The 23,895-nt window shown below is 40.3% G+C and overlaps 1 protein-coding gene across 4 annotated transcripts in view; it reads right to left on the bottom strand.

The window, feature by feature from the left end:
• Window positions 1-18,240, bottom strand: part of LOC101792725 (glucagon-like peptide 1 receptor) — an 89,425-nt gene extending 71,185 nt beyond the window's left edge. The window contains exon 1 of one of the 4 annotated variants that reach the window (XM_013103405.5): window positions 18,087-18,240. Coding sequence is in view for 1 of the 4 variants with exons in the window: in XM_027454021.3 (XP_027309822.1) it covers window positions 16,870-16,938 (69 nt within the window). In the remaining 3 variants the exon portion in view is untranslated. Of the gene's footprint in view, window positions 1-404; window positions 429-16,667; window positions 16,824-16,869; window positions 17,030-18,086 lie in introns of those variants that run through there. The other 3 variants (XM_027454021.3, XM_027454022.3, XM_038177125.2) reach the window with 3 other exon arrangements.
• Between the last annotated feature and the right edge of the window lie 5,655 nt (window positions 18,241-23,895).

A 23,895-nucleotide genomic window follows, 5' to 3' on the forward strand; every position in this document is an offset into this window, starting at 1 on the left:
GCAAACAAGCACATTGGTTCTCAAAAAGCAGATGTGATAAAGCCCAAGAGCAGGGTGAAACAACTTCAAAAGCCAACCGAAAAAAAAAAAAAAAAAGAGGAAAGAAAAAAAACACGCGGAGAGCTTCTTCTTAAGAAAACTGTCCAGCCTGAACAAACAGAAACACAGAAGAAAGAGCTGCCCCAACGGTCAAGTCCCTAACTTTTGCCAAAGTGAATATTTTAACTTATACACAAAGCTTCCCCTCCTCCACCTCCAATTTTCAAAGCACCAATGGAAGCAGTGACCATGCAGTAATAACCACTCACAGCTGAAAATAGATAGGTCACTTAAAGGAATTAAAATCATTCCATTAGTTCCATGTTAGTAGTTTCACGGCCACATATTTCCTATTTGACACTAACCTTAAATCAAGCAGCACTTGTAGGAACAGAACAGATCCACTGAGAAGGGGCTAGAGAAAACACTTAAGAACTTAAATAGCAGTGGCTGTATGTGACGTCTTTCCCAAGACAGAATTTGTTCTCTGAACTAACTCTGCAAAGTATTTTTGTTTTAGATCTCAGTTCATCCTTAAGATACACTTCTGGAGCACAGAGTCATCTTGCAGTATAACTCTTTCAGCATTTAAAGCAGCATAAACCAGCACTACTGTTGAAATAAGTTATTTCTCTGTTCCCAAAAAGTGGCTGCCATTTACACCCCCCTCTACTCCTCTCTTCTCCTTATGCCAGCATAAGTATCCATGCCATTGCACTGAGCTGGACAGGCAAGCTCTCCAGGGTAAAATTAAATAGGCAAAATATTCAAGAGGATAAGAGTTGCTGCAAAGCAGAGGCAAGCAACAGCAGTATAACTCACAGGGAAATGCAAGAATAATCTTACTCACAGTCTTGGAACTAGGAGGAGCCTAAAACAAAGCCCACGCCCTGTATAAAAATGTTTATGCTAGGAGTCAAGTATTTATTACTCACAAGGAAACAAAGACTTGAAGACTTCAGTTATTGGCGAAGTAGCCCTTCACGTTTCTTTGTTGATACCCATTACTAAATAGAGCACTGATGATTTTTCACCTTTTGTTTTCCACCAGGAACAGTACATGGCAATCACAGGGACCTTGAGATCAGAAGAAACCACGATAATCTCACAGCTGATGAAAATTTCATTGCCCTCCTTTGTAACACCTTTTAGAGCATCACACATGCTATATTAACCAGAAAATACTATTCATACACATCTAATCTTGGTTCAAAGACTTAAAGTGATAGAGAATACATTGCACTCTTAGGCAATCTGCTACTATGGCTAATTACACTCACTACTGAATTATTTCTGGTGCTTATTTCTGGTCTGAGTAGACTCAATCATGCAAATAAGTTTCCTTAAAAGGAATGACTTCACAAAACATGAAGTATATCAGCAATTTTGTTCATCAGAATGGGGCTAATGTCATGAAAATACACATAATTTTTCCTCTAAATAATAAGCTGGTTAGTATTAGTTATGTTAGATTATTTTTTCAGTCTTTTCACAATATAGTGGTGCGAGTATCAGATTAAAAAGATATTAATTACTAGTGAAGGCAAATATAAGTTAAGTTTTTTATAATATTGCTACCATGCAGTACCATGATAATGTTCCGCCCTGGTGCCCTGGGGAGGGAAGACCTGATTTCTACTTCCCATCACTGTTAGGATTTATTTGGTTTCTGACATAGTTGTCCTTAGCCCCATTACCCATAGCTTTTTCAGATGCTCTAATCTCAAATAGCATTTTTTAATTGTTGATTGATTTGTACTTGTTGATATCAGCTTTACTTTTTTTTTTTTTTGTCGGTCATTCCTGGACTTAATTTGGCTGTCCCTTCCATTTCTTAAAAGAATGGATTTGGGTACATCACCAACATCTTGAACACCTCAAAGTTAGTAGTATTTGTGCTTTTATATTTTCTTTTCTCATCATTTTTACTTTTCCAGCCTTGTGCTTCAGATGGTAGTTCACATTTCTTTCTACTTTTCCATAGAGAAGAAGGAATTTATTGAATGAACAAATAAAAATATGCAGATGGAAGTGCTATGCTACCAGGGCTGTGCACCACACCTGCTTATAGAGATCAGTAAAAGCTTTCATGCTTTCACAGCTAACAAAGCAGGATACTTTGTATACTGTACAGATGCAGTGCCTCTGTCACCTCTGGTATCCTTCTTGCCTTAGTAGCATAAATTTTGAGGACAGAAAGTTTACTTACATAAGTTTAAAATAGGTATGTTATTCACCGTATGTTAAAGTTCTGTACATATGTTACCAGTCATACACGTGCACATGTACACCCATGCAACCCCCTCTTACATCCTTCCAAAGAACCCAGAGAACGCAGCATTAGAACTCACCTGACTTTTTCCTCTGACTACCTATATTCTTCCTCTCCCTTCTACCACTCGTATGTGGAGTATAAAACAAGATTCAAAGCACAAGACCTTACTAGGATCCAGTTTGAAAGCATTAGTAGTTACCATTCACTTCCTGGCTTTATTTATTGGGTTCTACCCAAATTTGTCATCCTTATTATCCTCCATTCATACATATACATCCATAAATATATATTTTAATATAAAATCTTACGGAAACAAAGCAAATCTCCACATTAAGATTAACATATAAAGATGTCCATGACACTCTTGCAATTTTGTTAGAAGTGTTCCTTTTAAAAAGAAACCCACTACCACAACTTCTCTCTTCACGTCACAGAGCTTTCAACAGGCTGAAACTGATCAAACAAAGTTCTTTTTCACTAAGCAGTAGAATTGCAAATTTTAAACTCTGTGAAGTTCTAGCCAGTAGCTAACAGATATCCAAGATTGACATGAAGTATACGGATGAAATCTTAATTTCCAAGAGATCTAAGTGAGATAAGCATAATTCTACATCAGTAGAAAGAGTAAGTGCACAGAGGAGAAAAAAAAGCGTTGATTACATTAAAATCCATAGACAAAGATCAGAATAGAAATTGTAGGTACAGGAAAACCTTGTGCTCCAACAACCTCCATGTTCAGGTCACTGTTGGGTACATCCTCCTCCACTCTTACAGCAACCAGGGTTTATTTAGACCTCATGATAAGCCTTTGTGCATGCAAATCTCTCTCAACATTCTTTACATAACAGTTTCCAATTATTAAAATGAATGCATCATGAATTCGTTAAAGATTCATCCTTTGTACTTCCTAAAAGGAGAGTCCTTTAGCTATATAGACTTTTTAAAAGGGCAGGAGGAGGTGCATTTTTATTAGCTGTTCAAAAACAAAAGAGACAGACACTCATTAAAACCCAACGAGGCCCCAGCTCAGTACAGGATCTCACTAGACTGACCACTATATAAATGTTTCATGTTTCTTTTTTGCCTTGCCTGAAAGAGCCATAGCCTAAACAGGAATTGTTCAGAAGGGTTTATTTTATGGAATTCAACTGGAAAAACAACACAACCTAGAAAAACAGTAACTCGCTATATGGAGGACAGTAAGACAACTCTGGCCAGAGCTGGGACATGATCTCTAGAGGAGCCCATTAGATAAGCAGCCTGGGCAGCTGGACAAACACACAGCAGACTGGCCAGCTTGTCTGCTTAGTTTCTAGCAGAACTTTCAGTGGAAAGAACACTAACCCACAGAACATTTCTCTTGTCAGATTACTTGGACCAGAAATGGTGAAAAAAATTAAGGCAGCACTAGGGTGGAGGAAAAGACAGATGGGAGGGAAAAGAAGCCTAAAGAAAAAGACTTAGTCAAGACCAAAGTAGGCTGACACTTTCCACTCCTAACTATTCAAATAGATACCAGTTTGTGTCATAAAACTAAGCAAAAGACAAGCATTGCAAAACAAGTACAAAACAGCTAGCTCATAATAGTACTGAAGTTGAATATTCCTGTGTCAGATGCCTGTCACTCCATACTTGTAGCAAACTTGGAATACCATCAAATTTGCTATGAAATGATCTTCTCATTTCCCAGTGAATCTGCTGCACATGTTGCCTTTCAAGAAACACTTTTCTCCTTTGCTGATCCCAGCTGTCCATTGAGCAGGATACAGACACTTTGAACAGTGTAATAAATCTGTTTATTTCCAGAGCTTGATTTTGCTCCAAATATTTCCAGCATGACAAAAATAAAGAAAGAGTAAGGAATAAGAACAGCTATAAATTAAAAACAAAAAAAAAACAAAAACAATAAAAAAGCAGAGGCCATTAAGTAGCATTAACATAAAGATCATTGCCTTTGATGAAATTTGTGGACAAGAGAAAGCATTTGGGATACAGGATTTTTATGTAAGTTCTTTTCAGCACATTAACTGAAAGCCTAGTTTCTTTTGATTAGCTAGAACACAAGGCATCCTCTCCCTCCTCTTCTCTGAAGTAATCATATTCATGAAATACTTGAAGGTATGAATTTTCTTTAAAGTTTATTTTAAGCATTATGCCAAGCAGCTCAGACAGATTGGCAAAGCCGAGATTAAAGACAACTCTAAGTCCTTCTACTGAAGATAAACTATTGAGTATTTTCAAAAACAACAGGGGACAACACACTGCGAAGATTAAAGTCAGGCTGTTAAAACCAAGTTGCTGGACCTGAAAAGGGGAACCTGATGGGGTTCAGGCAAGGGGCAATACAAAGTAGAGACATGAAGGGAACTAATTATTGAAAGCTTGAACAAGGAGAAAGTTAACCTCATGAACTTTAAAGGATGTTTATATTAGATTTGTTCTCTCAATATGTCAGCATTTAAGCTCACTAAATAGTATGTGTAGCAACAACTGACAGCTTAGTTCATCGTTAAGTGCCCGGCTTTAAAGAGTATACTGTTTAACAGCACAAATAGTCTCATTGATCAAGATGTCTACTGTGCAGCTGTAAGCCCTCCTCCCCTCACCCTCCAAATCAATTACACAGTAACTAAAAACCATTTTCAGAAAAACATAGCCCTTCAGCCCTGACTCTATTACAGAAAGGGCTCAGTACTCTGATTTCTGTAGCCATTACAGATATTTCCAACATACCTGTTGCATTAGTATCCAAGCACCCAGTCTTATTGAATTAAGTGCACACCAGGAAGCCAATTACCATCATTTCTTCTCCAAACCAGGAATTTGGAAAGGGTCGTTTTTCTTCATGGATTATGGTGATGTGCATGTATACATACATGGCCATCCTATCTTGTTAAGTAGTAGTAACAACCATTCTTACTTTCTATAGAAAGTGCAAGACAACACTAATCCATCTTCCTATTTTAACATTCCATACATTTAATGAGTTATCACCTAACTCAGTTTCCCTAAATGGAAGAGAGAATGCTATTAAAAGTTTGAAATTCACTATCTTGCACAGAAAAATCTAAAAAGAACAGAGTGAACCCACTCAAGCACAAACCTGAATGTTTCTTGTCGTCTATCAGCCACTAGATGTTCCCTCAGACTTATGTAGTAGTCACAGAGATGCATCTAACAAATTGAGCTACTCCTGCTTCTCTTACCTAACAATTCCAACCCTTATTCCTAGGAGAAAGCCTTTATCTGCAAGAGCAGACACTGATTAAAACCATTTAAAATAAAACTCAAAAAGAGAGAACAGTTAGTGAGTGAGCCACAACTTTCAATTTGGCTTCAACAACCTTTATCTTGAATGGCACATCTCCTTTGATCACCCAGACTAACCATGAATACTACAGCAACAGCATGTACAGTTTGTTCCCCATCTTCTCCTCCTTCAGTTCCCACATACACAAATGTCTTGCTCCCATATAGGACCCCAATTACTCTTTGTAGCTGAAGGCAGATTCTTCCCAGCCATTCCCACCCACAGACTTTTTTTTTCTTTTCATTGTTGAAAACAGGAAACATTTTATGTAGAGCAGGTCTGGAGAGTTTCCCACAATACACACACAGAAAAATACCTGAATATCATCTTCTTTCTTGGAAAAGAAAGATCAAGAGAATATTTTTTTCCATTTTGAAAGCCTGTAACATTTTTTTAAAAAACAAACAAACAAACAACAACAAAAAAAAAAAACACTAAGTAAAAGTAGTTAAAGCTGCCTTAACTCATGGGCTGATTTTTTTCTTTTTTCCAGAAAACTAACAGTCCACTACTGTAACAATTTCCTCTAGAATTAATATGTGGGGAAATAAATTAATCCATGTAATTGCCTATTTTGCTACCGATATAATATTTCATCTCTACTGTGATTACATAAAGTGCCTGGGTCTAATCAGCTGATTATAAATCAGTTGTCAGTAGATACATAAAGGTTTGCATCTCAAAAAAATAGGTGTTGACTGATGAAATGCAGTATCTAAATTCAGTCTCACAATTAATTAATGAGAACGTAGGGTGGCAAAGTGGGAAAGAACATGAGAATGATGACAAAGATGAAAGCTTCCCTGAAGTGTTAAATGATTTCCCATTACTCAGTTACTTTAAACAGCAAGAAAATAGAAAAATGGATTAGGAAATGAAGAAATCTTTGGCTGCTCAATGACCCATCCACATGGATGCTATCTAACTATACAAGCAAATACATAAAACTTCGTCACATTCCAACACTGAGACACCAGTGTAGCTCAGACACCAAAACAAGTAAGAAATCAAGAAATACGGTTTCAAACTACAGTTTACTTTCTTGTGATTTACAACCATGTCTACCTTTGCAAGGCCATTAAGAGTTCAGATTATAAAGCTCACATTCTTTTACCCTTACATCTCATTAGTAATAGAATCAGTTTTATTCTGGAGAGCTTTAATAGCCTCATTCATTACCACCAGGTGTCTTAATCCCCAAAGAGTGATGAACAAATTCAGAACATACTGAATTATTCTACAGACAGAAGATATCTTATGGAGGTTTATCCTTTAGCTAATGTTAGTTGGCCCTAGAAGTCCGTAGGGAATTAAGTTGTGTGATACTGAATGGAATTTTTAAAAGAAGTATGTGTCAACTCTTAGCTAGATTCAACTAACACAGGAGTACTGAGATGTAGACTTAAAGTGCATCTATTACAACACTAAATATGTTGGATGCTAGTTTTCTGAAGTATTATTTGAACAGAATGTTTCTGACCACCTTTATGCCCGAGTGCCTTCTGTACCATTTCCGTGATGCTTCACATTTCTGCTAGAGAAATTGTATGTAGGAAGAATTTGGGGCTTTTGAAAGAAGTACACTACGAATACAGCTTCATTTATTTGATGTACAGCTTATAACCACACAGTGACGTTGTAAATAGCATATAACTTCCTGTCAATTTTCCTTTTTCAAGAGAGCACTGTTTGCAGTGTCACTGAGTTTAAAAGGAATAGGATCTTCTTCATTCTTAGAACGCTACATTTTAAATAGTACCTGATGAATCCTTTATTAATGGTTTGTAAATGAGAAGGGCAATAAATTAGAGAACAGCAGACATCTGACAACAGCAGAGACCAATGGCTATTTCAAATCATTCAGATTAAATGCTCCACCTTTAATTTTCATATATTGAGGAAAAAAGCCTCATCCATTGTGTATAGCTAGCATTGTACAGCAGAATATATATTTTTTTATTCTGGAGGAATAGGACTAAAGAAGGAAGATAAAGACTGACCTAACTGAGCATCACTGATTCAGTTATATAATGCTGTATCTGTTATTTGTAACCCACACACAGTAGTACCAATAGCCACAGCACTTCTGCAGATGAAGTATGTGGAACTTGCAGGATTTTCAGGATCTGGATTTTTCCAAAACAGCACTGGAGCCCCCTGGTTATATCAGAGTATACGAGATAGGCTGTTACATTCCTAGATGCTGGTGCTCCTTTTAAGCCTTGCACTTCCTACTCACCTCACCTACTGAAACAAATGGAAAAATATGCTGAAGCCCAGATTCTCCCTCTAACAAAAAGGAGAAGAATTTGGATTTTGTGTACAAAACTCCTCAACAGTGATTGGTCTGTAGATGAGTCACATCCCAGCCAGTCATAAAGGTAACAGGCTTCTGAACTTCCCAAACCAGACCTGTACTTTGCCCTGCCACCCCATGGCTCACTGTGACAGACTCTGAACACCACAAAGATCAAATCAGGATGAGTAAATTCATTCATTTCATGAAGCAGTAACTTCAATAGAGGACTAACTTATAAACCAAGTCTTCTGAAATTGTTTTGTTTTTCCCATCCAAGCCAGCATGAAGTAAGGCACCTGACATTTTAGAGAGCTTGTCAATGTTTCTGTACATGTAACCCTTTTTGGTATGTCAAAATGTCTTACAACAACTCTTCAGCAGCTCCTTTACAGCACCCTAGAGAGGTCTGGAATCCCTGTATGATAGGAAGTGTATCTTACGATAGAAGCCCTTGGATACCAACCATGTCAGTTTCTCCCAGAAGGTTTGAAAAAAAAAAATAATTTTTACTACCTGTTCACACTACAACTTAGTAGTTGCATTAACCAGAACTTCTACCAGGCACCTGCAAAAGCAGAAAAATGGTCCAGAAGCCAAAGACAGCCAGTATAATTCTCCAATCCCTCCCCACTGATATGGCTTTAGAGATTAAATGTAGCCTAGAACAGTCTTCAGCAACATCCACCAAGGTTCCTGCTAACACACAACCCACCCCATGAAGTACGTTCCAGTATGCTGTGTGCACACTTAGCTTCAAAGCTAGCAACTAGCTTAAGAACAGCACCTCCCCATATATTCGAGCACATACTTGGTCCTTTTTTCCCTGCATTAAGAACTATGGCATCTTGAAAAAGAAGAGATTCATCAATGAGATCTCTACAGTTTCTGGGACATACCGTACCCTCTCACCTGCTGTTCCAACCTAACGTACTATATAGTAACAGCAAATTTCAAAGAAGAAAAGGGACATTCTACAATGCTACAGAAGTTGACTTTCAGTATTTTTGAAGGGGGAGGGGGGGGCTCAAGACCCATTAGGATAAAAAGTTAATTCTCCAATTTATTTGCTCTAAGGTTGAATGCAGAATCCAGGAGACTGTGGTTGATACCACAAGCAATATATCTACAGAGCTGAAAGGAAGTAGAAACATTAGGAAGAATAAGGCAGGTGTTTCCTGTGGGAAAGAAATATGTAGAAGTTTGGTGTTAACATAATTCAAAAGGAAAGGAAGACTGATGCTACGCATCCTGAGCCTGTTTTTAAGGGGTGCAATTCCCGTACAAAACTCCTTCCAAAGGAGTACATCTCCCTTTATTATCACAGCTCAGCAGACAGTCATAAAGCTTGTTACAGGGTCAACTGCGTTTCTGCAGCTTGTCTCAGCACACACTCAAAAGCAGCTGGACCACCTTACAAGCAAAAGAAACACCCATTATGAACAGAGCCAGAGAACTCCTGAAGCACCTTTTCTGGTAACTTCCCTTGTTTCTGTCTGCATTTGACTTGCTCGTACATGTGGACAAGCCAGAGTCTGAACTGCTGATGTTACCACAAAAACTCTGCTAAGGACAATGAGGCTTGTTGCCATAATCTTCTGCCAAATACCAGAGACGTACTTAATACAAAAATCTCAGTGACTGTCATTCCTCCCATTTAGAAAAGGATACATGGGAGAGCGCTGTTTCTCCTCCAACTTTTCCCTCAGGCTCATCACAAGTGTTTTGGTTTACCTGAAGTTAAGGTCTCCAGCATGGCTCAGTTTTTAGACTGACATGCTGAGTAGCACCAGAACTGCATGTCAGGGGGAGACCAAAATGTGCTAGCCAGAACTGCAGCTCTTAATCAGAGCAGGATTTGAGAGACTGTCCACATGCAAGCTTCATAGATTGTCCCATGCAGATACATCCTTACACACATCTGTTTGTCCTGAAGACAATAGGTCTAACAAATTGGCAAGAACAGTATTTCCTGGAAATAATAATTACAACGAAGTAGTACAGTTTTGCAGAGCAAGGAGGAGAAAAATCAATACAAATAATGGTGAGAGGTTTCAGTGAGTGAACAGACAACATGCCTTAAGTATAACAAAATTTGGATGACATGCTAATTCATGTCCACTTGTCCTTTAAGAAAAGAGGGTGCTGAAGAAGGCAGGAGACCAAAACAGCCTCAGGCCTCTCAACTGTGCTCAAGGAATTCATCTTCTACCATTTGCAGAGGGTTCTTTTACACACATCTTGAATCTTTATCTACTGCCAAGATGCAACCAGAAAGTAGGTTCCCTTTCCTGAACCTCTCCCTTAGCACAGAAGAGAACTTAGGAGCAGCAACAGAGCAAGGAAAAAGGCAGCAGCAAACAGCACCTAGACCTATACATCACATCTTACAAGAATGCAAGTTTTTAAGAGTCCTAAAGGCATTAAAGGAGGGGGGGAGTAAGCACATAAGTGAGACAAGGCAAGAACAGAACAGGAGAATACAGATGAACTCAAAGAACAGAAAAGACGACTGAAGACAATACAAAAATATTGGAATTGGGAAAGCTACCATAAAACAATTAAGGAAGAAGATGGCAAGAGGGTGAACTAACAATAAAAAGCAATCAGTTGCAAGAAAAGTAACAGTCGATACCAGACAGCACTCGGATGGCAATCCATTAACAGTCAATTATAGTGAAACAGCAATAAGATGTAGGCAGTACAATGGCCAGCTGAAGGAACTATTATTTTCCACGTACGTAAACTACAATTTTCTTCTACCTACTTGCCATTTTTAATTGTTCATTCGATTAAGGTGTGTTCATTCTATACATAGCTGCAGTATTTACGAGACTGTTAAAGTCACGCTTGAGCTTGGGGTATGGGGTGTTCCTCACAAGCCTTTCATGTAAGAATTTGAGAAAGATCCTTACAATATTGTGTCTGCACATATGAAACTCTATTGATGCATTCACTTACACCCAAGAATGGGATCGGTTGTTTCTTTAAGATGGTAAGACCTTAAGAATTCTTAAGGGGACAGTACTTTGTGGATAGCCACTCTTGTTCTCTGTCATCAGGAGATCTGCCATGCTGGACCCCAGAAACACTCTACTGCAGGGTTTACTAAATCCCCGAAACTAAAACTGCAGGGAGTTTTTGCATGGGTCTACATTCATTGCGGTTAGAACCATCTGCTTTCCTTCAGAAGTAGAAGAGGAGGACCTTCCATGTTTACGCTTACAAAGCGCAGATGACACTGTTGCATTGCCTACAGATTCTCCTACTGTCCGTGAAGACTGACACTTTTCATATGCTCCTTCACATTCACACCAAATGATAACTGGAATATAGCAGATCACAGGTCAATGTGGTTGCAGTTTATAAATAGTTTTCAGCACTGAACCAAATGACAAAGAACAATACTCAGCCACCAGACGCAAACCTATGTGAACATACCATAATTTCAGATTATCTGCACTTATACATACCATTAACACCTGAGTGAGCTACCTTCCATTTGGGAGGCTGGAGATCCCTAGACACTATTTACCTATCCTTCTTCTGATAGAAAGCACTGGCTGAAAACATTACGTTTTGTCTTTTCTTCAGTAGCTCGGTTAGGAAGATTTGCTTTAATTAAAGGAGCTCCTGCCCAATGCTTTAATTCAGCCTCACAAGAAAACAACACTGTAAGGCTTAAATAGAAGGTCTCTTATCTACCAAAAACTTTTTCAATAGCAAAGGCACATCTGCTATTGTGTAAAGTTACCTTTGTTAAGGCACAAACTAATAAAACTGATGCAATGCGCCAAGGAAACTTTAGCAGCTCTGGCTAATAGTACATGCACTGGTTTATCACAGAATAAGAAATACAAAAGCCTTTAACAAAAGAAGCTGAACACTAAGATAATTTTCCTACAGCATTGCAGAAGGAAACAAGCAGTTTTCCGAAGGAGTGCTCCAAGTTATAAGCTAGTGAAGGCCTTCTGATGTCAGAAGCAACAGCGCCTGCTGGTACGTCCTCTCAAGTAACTGGCAATCAATCAGCAAAGCAAATTAAAGCTCCATTTAGTGTGACAGGCCTACAGAAACAGACTGTAATGTAATACCTCAGAAAAATCCACTTGACAACCAGCAGGCAACCATTTATGCTTTGTATACCAGATCCACTTTCACTGAATTTTATTGCATCTATAGAGCTACAACTTTTGGAGGGCAAAAGCTTTAGTTGTTATTCAAGCCCTGCTTCTGTCACTTTCAGAGTACATTTTTTTTTCTCACAAGAGAAGAAAGCTACACATGCTTCACCACTGATATAGCCATAACATAGCCTACCATGCCCAGCTGTACTCTGCCTACACTTCACTTCAAATACTTTTGGCTAAACTGTTTCAGACTGCTGCCCAGTTTGGGAGATGGGTGGAGGGTGCAGTAATGGCATTAGAAACGCAGGAAAAGTTGGAAGATTTGACAACTCTTTCACTAAGTTTAACTTGCTTTGACCAGACATCAGAGCTTTAAAAATCAATGCCAAAGGCCAAATCATTGTCTTGCTGTGTTAAACACAACCCTTTTCTTTGGATATCTGATATCCTAAGCTCCTTAAGCCTGAAATGTCTGCACACACACACTCACATACAGGTACATTTACAATATTATAACAAGCAATTAAGTATCTTCTTTTTAGCTCATATACGCATATTTGCTGCATTAGGGCATCTGATTTTGTTGCACATGTGCTATTACTAGCATTATAGAATTTACAGAAAATTAGAATTGTTTCTGAAAAATACATTTTCTGAATACATAACAGGTGTTTTAGTCAGCCTTCATTTGGGACACTGATTTCATCTACTATTAAGCAATCTGAAGTTTTATACCATATTAATACAGGCATGAATTTATGTGGACTGCAAGTATTAAGTTTTTGAAAAACCTGGCCACGTTCCCAGGAAAGGAGCCCATTACCTAGAAGCTGGCAAAGTGTCCTCTGATAACAGCTATAGCAAGGTGGCACAGTGTCAGACCTTGTCCGATCATCCTTTTCTCAATTACATTCTATACCACCGCCAGTATGTGCTGCTAATAACAGGCAGAGCATTAATAAGCCGAGACTTGTCTAGAACATTTTGATTTTGAAAGTGCAGGCAACAAAGAAAACCAGTGCTACGTGAGCTCTGAGGAGCAGGAGAACATAAGCCTCAGAACTTCAGTCAGTGTAAGTAGAGAGGGGAATTTGCTCAGGAGATGACCCTACTGAGGCCATACCTCAAGTACTGTGTTCAGCTTTGGGCCCCTCAGTACACAAAAGACATCGAGGCCCAGGAACATGTCCAGATGGGCTACAAAGCTGGTGAAGGGCCTGGAGCACAAGTCCTGTGAGGAGTGGCTGAGGGAACTGGGCTTGTTTAGTCTGGAGAAGAGGATGCTCAGGGGAGACCTTATTGCTTTCTGCAACTACCTGAAAGGAAGGGGTGAGGAGACAGGGGTTGGCCTCGTCTCACAGGTATCTAGTGATAGGACTACAGGGAATGGCCTCAAGATGCACCAGGGGGAGGTTGGAAATTAGGAGACATTTCTTCTCAGAAAGAGCAGTTAGGCATTGGAATAGGTTGTCTAGAGAGGTGGTGGAGTCACTGGCCCTGGGGGTGTTCGAGGAAAGGTTGGATGTGGTGCCTAGGGACATGGTTTAGTGGGTGACATTGATGGTAGGGGGATGGTTAGACCAGATGGTCTTGGAGGTCTTTTCCAACCTTAATGATTCTATGATTCTAAGTCAAGATGCAGTTTGATGTACATGCTTCCACGCTTGCTTCCATGCTTGGAGCCACCAGCCTCCAGAGCACTCTTCCATTTCTCAGCCAAGTTCTATAGCCATTTTCCCCACCATAATGACTAAGGAACACAGGTCTAGAGGACAGCAGTAACTGGAAGCCTTAGGTCAGTTCTTTCAGCATCAGGACACGCAGCAGAAGACAAGTCAAAAACAGTCACAGCCCTGCAAGCCTGTGTTCAGACATTCAATCAGATACAGACCTCTGTGCTGTCCAGGCCAGAGTCTAGCAGACTAAGACATTTGAAACCACCCCCTAAGCTGCATTTCCCACTTGTGGTTCTTCAAGGCTCAAAGCTAGCACTCTGAGACCACTACAGGACCTTAGATATCCATTGAGGAAGTGGGGGCTGCAGAACTAGAAGCAGCTGTGACAGCCTTCCAAAGGGGGAGAAAGTAGCAGGAACTACACAAGACCCTAATGCCTGCAGCCTAGGGAGCCATGCTGACTGTGGGAGAACAGATTAGCAACTGTACCTGAAGAAGCCTAAATAACCCAATAGTAATTGAGTGCCAACAACACGCACATACACAAACATCCATACACTCTAATTAACAAAAGTGCTGATATTGATGTGAATACTTGTCTATTTCCAAGCAAAAGCACTTCAGAACTAAGAGCTGAGGACAGCAAAAGATCTGTAACCTTTCCACTGGATTCAACTGTTTGTACTTCTACCCAGGAGCTGTGTTAATCACATTTTAGCCTGAGGAACAAAAGCACCGGGGGTAGTTTGAAGAACAGAAAGCCAATTAAGAGCTGGGGTAAAGCTCCTGCCTTCTCTTCACTGGTATTTAAATGACTTTCTACAAGACTATCCTATCAAAGCTTTGAACATTTACACTACACAGAAAACTGGAGTCTAAAATCCAAACCCAGGATACAACCAGATGGCTGAGAACCAGCAAGCAGCTGTGTGTCAGCTCCGTCAGCAGCGGGACATCGCTGCTCAAGGCCAAGCAGGGAAAGGACACAGGCTTGTCATGACTAATAAGATTCTGCAATGCAGCCGTGTACTACCAGCTCTTGGTCATTTTACCACCCTCAATGCAGCAAAAACAATCTAAACACTTAAGCAATTGTCAGTCATCCTGTGTTTAAGATGGTGTCAAGTTTGCAGCGCAAACTCAAACTCCAGACTTTTTTCTTACTTCCACATACATCTTCAACTTCCTCTTCTGCCTTTCCTGTCTTGTTCCCAATCCCCTTTCTCACTCATGTGAGGGACTGAGGAGATGCGGAAGTTCAAAGTAAAACAATAGTCACATCAGTAAAACATTTTCTCCCCCAACTCCCTATCATGTTATCCTACCTTCCCCTCACATCTGTCATGCCTCTTTAAACCAGAAAAGCCAAGATCTTGCAGCCAAGAGTATTTAAACTGAAATTGACACTGCTTAAGCAGTTAAGCAGATTATCACCTAGATACTACCTTTAGCAACATTCTGAACTGAATGTGAAAAGACTCCTGACAGCAAAAGTCCCACACTTCTGCATGCTTAGCATTGAGCAGAGTACTTTGTACATTTTGCCAGCGCACAACAGACACAATCACTGCTCGAGACAAGTTGTCAGATAAGACCCTCTAGTGTCAGAAGAGGCTAAAAATCACACAACAATATTGTGACACTGAAGTCAGAGGGAAATCAGTGTTGAGACCAGACAAACTTCTTCCCTCTCACCTTCCCCCAGTCCTACATCCAGCCAAAGGAGCCCCCTTTGCTAGGAAGAGTACTTCACCTTGTTCCTCAGCCTGTGGCAGCCTGATCCCAAGAGTACCCAGCCACACGCTGGCTTCACAGCTCTACCCAGCAGCACACCTCCGTGGTGCTAATCCCTTGCTCACCCCAAACTCATCCATGAACTGCAGCAATGCACAGCCTGAAAGTTCAGACATGTCTAGCACTCCGACGGACTACAAGCAAATGCTACTGATCTCCATCACTAACATAACCACAGGATAGCTCAGGGTGGAAGGGTCTCCTGGAGGACATCTGGTTCAGCCAATGCCAAGCCAACTTTGATAGCAGCTCAGGCTGCTCAGTGCATTATCAAGCAGCAAACACTTCCAAGGACAGAGGTTCCCCAGCTTCTCTGGGTCCCTGTGCCAGTGTTCAACCACCTTCAGGGTGAAGAGGTTTTCCTGCCTGGATTTTTATCCAGCTGCAACTTGTGCCTGCTACTCCTCTAACAAGGCCCTGATGTCAAAAAGAAGGAAGACATAAGACAACCAGAAAACCCAGAAGCCAGTAGCTACGACAACCCCCTTGACTAGCTGGGAACTAAACAGATCATTCTGAGTGGTGTTCTGTAAGTCAGTAACCCCCATAAACTTTCAGCAACTGGAAGAAAAGCAGCTGCACAGCTAGCAGGCTCAGTCAGCTTCACCATCCCTCCCTTCTACAGCCCACAGCCAGCCTCTCCCTCCCTCCCCATCCCCACAGAAATGGATTACCCTTTTTCACCTGTCACCCTCTTCCCCATCACCTCCCACTGCTCTTCCCAAACTACCCACTGTCTCCCCATCCCCAGGCCATGCATGCACAGTACAACTCCCGCCTGGGCGGCCTTTCCCTTGAGACAGACACTGACTGCTTCAGGCTCCTCTGGTTCCAGCAGCCCCAAATCACCCACAAGACCCGCAGAAGAGGGAAACCCCAACAGCCTCAGTCGCTTCTGCCAGAAGAAGCATTCGAGTAATCTGACAGGCATTTCAGAGACAAGGCTGACTCAAGATCTAGGAAAACTCAAGCCACGGGCTCAGCATCAGGGGTTGGTGTTCTCACCCACTCCCCCTCAGGCTGTGTCCCAGGCTGCTGCCGCCCTCCCTCCCTCTCTCAGCCTGCCCTAAAACCCACCTCGCCACCCCGAGCTGTGCCCACACACCCACCCCAGCGCATCCCCGGGGCCGCGGGGAAGCAGAGTTACCTTGAGCCCTGCCACTGCCTCCGCCGGCTGCTGGCTGTCAACCGGGACCCTCTCCTAGCGGATCCCCCGCGCCCCACAGAAGGACAGGGCACGGGGGGAGGCAGCAGCACCCGCTCCCCACCCGCAGCCCCGGGACGTCCCGCTGCCAGCATCGCCCCGGAGCCGGGACAGCCGCGCGGGAGGGGACCCGGGGGGCACTCACCCGCCTCACGGGGGCAGCTCCGGCCGCCACCAGCAGGAGGAGGAGGAAGAGGAGGGTGGCGAGGGGCATGGCCGGGGCCGGCCCCCATGCGCGGGGCGCGGCGGAGCGAGGGGCCCGCTCCCGGCGGGGCTCCGGCGGCCGCTTTTGTAGCCGCGGCGGAGGCGGAGCCGGGTCGGGGCCGGCCCAGGTGCGGCCCGGAGGGGAGCGAAAGGAGGAGAAGGGGGAGAGGGGAAGCGCCCCTGGGGGTCCCGGCCCTCTGCTCTTCTGCCTGGGGAGGGCTGGGAAAGATAGCCCCCGCCCAGGCGGTTTTCTAAGTTTTATTAGTTTTTAGGAAGAGTGAGTGCGGTCAGCCGTAGATAACGTGAATTTGCAGAGCTGGATGCTAGATCAGGTGCAGGTTTCTGAGCTAAAGTCTTCTGTAAGAAGAAAGCACTGAAGACTTGACAGGTCTGGAAGGAAATCTCAAAACTGAAGTGAGAACAGGGGAAGAGATTTCAGATTGGACTGTTAGATACAATTAGAAGGTGAAGGAGCTAAATATTAATGATGTGCATTAATTTCAAATGCATCACAGGCTGATGCTTTGGGAACGTGACTATCCAGAGCATCCATGTCATGGGATCATGAAATTCCTTAACATGAGCATAGCCAGGCAGCAGTTACACCTCAACAGCTAACTCCAGGCAGCATTTACTGAAGTGACTTGGTTAACTGAAGCCAAAAAGGGTGTTTCCTTCAACTTTTCTAAAGTAAGAGAAAAAAAACAAAGATTGGAAAAACTGCTCCCAAAGAAGAAAGAAAGAGCATGTAATTTGGGTTAAGAGAGATGACCTTCAAACACCTCAAGTCAGTTGAAATTCCTGAATGTCTGCTTCAGGTGATGCTTTTTATCTTGAGATTAATTTTTCACTGTCCCAGTAAGAGATTCGCCATTACCATAGAAGTAACATTTCTGTCACAGACATTGCTGAGGACTTAGAGAACAGTGAGGAATAAAAATATATATATATAATAATAATATAAACAATTATGAAATCCTGTTCAAGCACAGCCATGTGGCCTAGGCCAATGAAGAAGCTGATTTTTATGGAAATCAGTGATCCCTTCGCTTCAAGCCCATATCTTATGTTTGCATTAAAGGCATATGTATCCATTTGTGTTAAGATAAGTTACACATAACTACAAGAAATTTCTGTAAAAACCTGCATTTCTGTTACCTGCAATTATCACATGTCCTTGAAGGAAGCAAACAGAGAGAGCATCTATTATGCCAGACTACTGAGGAGCACGACTAGGAAAAACAAGCATTTGCTATAGTTTTAAGTGGTCTTACTTCCCTGAAAGGCTGAGAGAAGACTCTAGCCCAAGCCTGGTTACACCTCACAGGAATATTTGACTTGAAGTCCAACACCTGACTCCATTTTGAAGTGCCTATGAGGACCAAATATGTTACAGATGCTTTCAGTAAACCAATAAAACCACCAGGCAACTGAGCAAAATATCCTCCAGTTTCATTCAGGCCAGGCAACAGAAAGCCTTAATACAGGGAAAGAAACCTCCTCCACCTAGGTAGCACCACCAGCCTTATCAGGGTGCACCTACTTTACATGCATGTCTCCACTACTTTCCATTCCTGATTCTGCAGCAGTCTTATTAAGTTTCCCAGTTAGGACTTCTGCTGCCAAAATGACTCCCAGCACCTGTGCTTAGTAGGTGGCCAGCTGCTTTCACAGGAATTTAATAAGTGAATATTTCTGTTTAAGAGCCCCATCAGCCTATGAGGGTGAGGTATGTCCCTTTGGAAATAGAGGTATTACTTTAGGCTAATCCTACTTTCCAGAAATAATCAGATCTATTTTTTTTTAGATGTGATGAATTTTACGCTGGTGTTACCTATGTGAATGTTTCTGGAGGATGTAAATGATTCATTTTTAACTGTAGGTATATTCAAATAAATATTTTTATTAATTTGTTTTGTTGTCTCCTTGATTGACTTAACTCAAGAGGATTATTTATAAATGATAAACTCTAAACAGCTATGTTTTTATTATGCCCATTTGGAAGCTATTATATCATTTCAGATGACTGAAAATGACCTGTTGACTTATATCATTGTGTTAAAAGAAAGGCCACTTTCCTAGAAATAGGAAGGTATTTGTTACACAAATTCAAATATTTCTGGGGGGAAATAATGACAAAAGTTGTTTCTAAAACCTGCATCTATTGAATTATTTGTTACATTTATTGGTGGTTTTATCAATATTGAAACCCAATTTAATCTTTCATGGGTGTTAACATTAGAGAAGGGTAATTTGAAAATAGAGAGCTAAGTGAAGCATTCAAATGAACGATCTAACTTTAAAAGAACCTGAGATCCTTTTAGTTTGAAAAACACAGCATGTGTTGAGAAAGCTTTGAGCTGCTCTCTTAAGAAAAAGACTTTTCTTGTGTGTGTAGCTGAACAACTGCAGATGATGTTTAAAGTGTAGGACTTAGGTAACTTTCCTTCCTTCAATTCCTTCTAGCTTACATATGTATATGTGATATTTTAAGGTAAGAGGTTGCTGAGACTCGGAGAACTAAGTGTTTCACCTAAACTCAGGATTTATAAGAAAAGTAGAGGGAGCTGCTGCCCTTGCTGCCCTGTATGATGGCTCTGTAAGTGTTGCCTATGTGCCTGAAAGGCTGTTGGCTGTTTAATCTTGTGGTTTGTAACTGTAGTGTGTAGCAGCAGTTAGCAGAAAAAAAAAATACTGAGAGGAAATGTCAGTACAGGTCTTTGAAAGCTCAGTGAAAGCTTAAACTTCTGAGGTGAGGATCAGTACCTATGAAGCTATTCAAAGAAATGTCTCAAACTTGAAATAAGTGTTTAAGCAATGAAGCAGAAGAATTCTGGTATTGAATCATTGAATATGGATGTGTCTGGAGAATCTGAATTCATACAGATACCTGCTTAACTGAAATAAAACTCAGCAAAGCCAAATCCTTCTTTATGCTTCCTGGGACGGGGGGAGGGGGAGGGAAGTAACTGAACAGTACTATGCAAATGTAATAAACAAATAATCTATAGTTGTGATTACAAGCATGTAGGTACTTAGAAGAGGTCGTCTTGTCTTGAAGCTATATGCACTTCGGTATCTTCAGAGAAACTAAATTGTCTGAATTGCGTCTTGAAACCTGGACACTGGAAAGCGTTAAACTTAAGCATTTCAGTAACATTCAAAATGATCTTAAAGTACACTATATCAGAACATGCCTACAGCAAATAGCTATATAGCAGATTAATGTACAAAACTTTTGGGAGTGTAGTGCATTAGAAAGCAGAATAATTTCTTTTGGTTACTGGCTATAGTACACATTTATGCATTAAATCTAATTATTTTTAGTTTTATTCTTGTAAGTACTAATTATTATGTTCAGATTCCTGTTCACATGTAGGAGAATAGGATCAGGACATGAAATGTCTTGTATTAGCTACTCAGCAGGGGTTGAAATCTCCTGGTTTCCTATAATGTGAAGTATGGTACTGGAGATACAGACTCCAAATGAATGAACAGAAGTTACTGGTAGTTTGTAGTTCCAGTCTTAAAGGCCTGGTTGAATGTAAATAGATAAAAGGTACAAGTACTGCTTGACCAAAAGAAATCGATTTTTCAGCTGTCATTTAGTATAGGTTGTTCTTTTTTGGCTATATATATGTTTTTGATGACAGCAGAGAAACGAATACAAAGATTTATCGTTACTTAAGTTGTGTAAAATACATAATGACTGGAAATAGCTATATCTACTTTTTGAGGTCTAGCTGCTGTGTGGAATTTATTCCCTCCCTATAGCTGTTACATAAAATGATACAAGTAGAGGCTTAATTTCAATACAAAGCATACATTCTCTGTCTTATTAAAGAAGAAATTGCTTCAAGTCATTTCCTTAAAATGTTGTCAGAGGACTCATGTGGCCCTGTGCTGTGGAGTCTGTGAATCAGTCCTAGGCATTTCTACATCTTGACATTTTAGAAGTACAAAGATGTAAAAGCTGTCTGTAGTTGTACAATAGGAAATAACTTTTTTTTTTTTATTACTGTATGAATTTCTTACCACAGTCCCTGAGTCCTAATTCAGATTTCCTAGTTTAAGATCTCATTTTCAATAATGCTTTGTTAAGAACTCTATTTTGGCCTATAGAAGGTTGCTAGGGTGAACAAAATGAAAATATGCTAGCACAAGGGAAAGGATGGTAAGAAATACTCTGTACTGCTTTCAGTTTCTCTCTTTGTTTTTTCACAGGAAGCTGTGAATCACAGAACAAGGGAGGAAAGACAAATTATTATTTATTGGAGTAACATTGATGGAAATACTAGTCTTCTCTCTCCCTTTACTATAAAGTAGTAGCTTTTTCTGTGAGGGAATTATTTAGAAGTTAATCCTTTCAAAATCTTCTCACTAAGGGAAACTGATATGGAAAAGGAAAACTGCTATGTATATCTTGATGTGCCTTGTGCAGTGATCATAATACTGGTCTTTGCCAAAGAGGTAGAGATGACTTCTGTCCACTCTGCTGATAGATGCTGAGCAGACAGGACCCAGACTTCCACAGGAAAAAGCTTTCCAAATGCTGAGACAAGCATTTTCTCCATCCTAATCTTTGCTATATAAAGAATTGTGGTGTTTCAATTTCTAAGGGTTCCTTCTGGATTTGATCTTGATAGTGGAATCCTGCTAAATTTAAGTCTTTTTTTTTTTCACTGACTTTGTAAGAGTTAATCTCTGCACATTTCTTTTGTGCTCTGAAAGCAGTATTAATCACAATTTAAAAAACAAACGGAAAAAAAACACACCTTTTCTACAACTAGCTTTGTCTCAGGGATACCCTGCTTGTGTGGTGCAGACACATGTATCACTTCTTACAGTGCTTGCTTTAGTCCATGTGATTTCTATGCTAGGAATAAAACATCAGAGACTTCTGAAGAAATTGGATCTGGAGATCTGTCATAACTTTACAATTACATTCCAATATTTAAAAAGCAGCAGAAACATCAAGGTACTTAAAACTGCAACTTGCACGTTCTATACATCTTTTTTTTTTTTTCTACTTGCCTCAAAGAATTACCGTTAAATACTGCTGCTAAATGTTCTTCCAGACCACCCAAAAATAATGAACAATATTAAGAACAGATATAGCCAGCAAATAAGATTACTGAACAGTACAGGAAAATGACAGTTTTTTTTTCCTTTTTTTTTTTTTCCATAAAATATTTCACTTTAGAAGTGAATATTCTGAATCTTTGTTTAAAAAAAAAAAAAAAAAAAAGTTAGTTAAACTAACCAGAATCTCAAGGCAGAAATGGAAGAAAAATGTTTCTCTGTAAATAAAAAATCTATTAAATGAAAGCTTAGCCAAAATGTTATATTTTCGGAACAAGCTTGTACCAGTCAGTGGGTTTGTGAGATTTAAACATTTGTGAGATGAAAACCTTTCCCCTCCCAGAATCACAGAATTGTCTAGGTTGGAAGAGACCTCAAGATCTGACCTAACCTCTGACCTAACACTAACGAGTCCTCCACTAAACCATTTCACTAAGCTCTGCATCTAAATGTCTTTTAAAGACCTCCAGGGATGGTGACTCCACCACTTTCCTGGGCAGCCCATTCCAATGCCTAACAACCCTTTCAGTAAAGAAGTTCTTCCTAATATCCAGCCTAAAACACCCCTGGTGCAACTTTAGCCCATTCCCCCTTGTCCTGTTACCAGGCACGTGGGAGAACAGACCAACCCTCACCTCACTACAGCCTCCTACAGAATCCCCTTGCACATTATATTCCTTGTTTTTATTAATTCTATCTTATTCTATCCGCTGCTATATAAAAGCTCACCATACAGCCATGCTCCAGACTTTTTGTGAATCATCACTGAAGAATGCTCACTCGCGTGCAAGGTGATCATCTTGACATACTTAGCAGATCAAAGAACCCCCATTAATGTTTCCAGTCTAAGACAGTAGGAGTGTGTGCCTTATGTTGTCTCACTTGCTTAAACTTGCCTCTGAAAATTGGAGGAAATGGATAGGAAAATCTTCCTGGGAGACAGTTCCAGTGATCAAGGAAGGAATCTGACAGACTGTGGATGCACACTCTAAAATAACTCTGGAATTAATTCTGCTACAAATTCTCAAACACATTTATGAGGTAAGCCCTTGCTTTCAGAGAGTTGTTGTTGTTTACGTTATCTGTTAAGTATTTGTGTTTTGCTGATATGGCATTCTTGTCTTTGTCAATACAATCACTGGTATACTGTCTCACATCTTGAATAGGAGTATCCTGAATACCAATTGTCCATTTAAAAAAAAAAAAAAAAAAAAAGCAACTTGTTCAGTAACTAGAGAAAAAACATGTCCAGGTTAATTTATGAAATTGAATGCTTGTTATCTGTTCTGGATGTATAAAGCATTCCTGGGAGTGAAGGGTCTTCCACTGAGGCCTTGAGCTCTTATAGATTATGTCAACTAGGAGAAATGACTTGTGATGAATGAGTGAGGCTTAGGAGAGAAAGAATCAAATAATTGTACCTTGTTAGCAGTTTGAAGAGCTGGTTGTAACCAAGTAAAGTGTAAGTATTTACTCTCCCGCATATGAGGACAGAAATATCTCTTGCATTCAGAGATTAAAAAGGGAGTCTTCTAAATGACAGTAGACTGTTACTATTGCAAAACATTATTTCCACAAACTAGCTGAAAAGCTATATGGAAATAAACATTGATTGTAAAGAACGTTTTGCTGGGAGTAAACTGGAAGCATTGAACTAATGTATGTTATTAAGGGAATAGAACAACATGATTAAACAAAGCCCCAGACAGTCTCACAAAAGATGGGCAAGGGTGAATGGACTCTGACAAACAGAAGAAGCAGATGCTGTCAAAAATATGATGTAATATATGAAATAGAGATCAACAATATATTATTCATCTCTGTTCTTGATATTATACAGGTTGGAGAATGAAACCCTCTTCAGTGTAAGTTACAAAACAGCACA

Source organism: Anas platyrhynchos, chromosome W, assembly GCF_047663525.1.
Source record: "Anas platyrhynchos isolate ZD024472 breed Pekin duck chromosome W, IASCAAS_PekinDuck_T2T, whole genome shotgun sequence".
Lineage (NCBI taxonomy): Eukaryota > Metazoa > Chordata > Aves > Anseriformes > Anatidae > Anas > Anas platyrhynchos.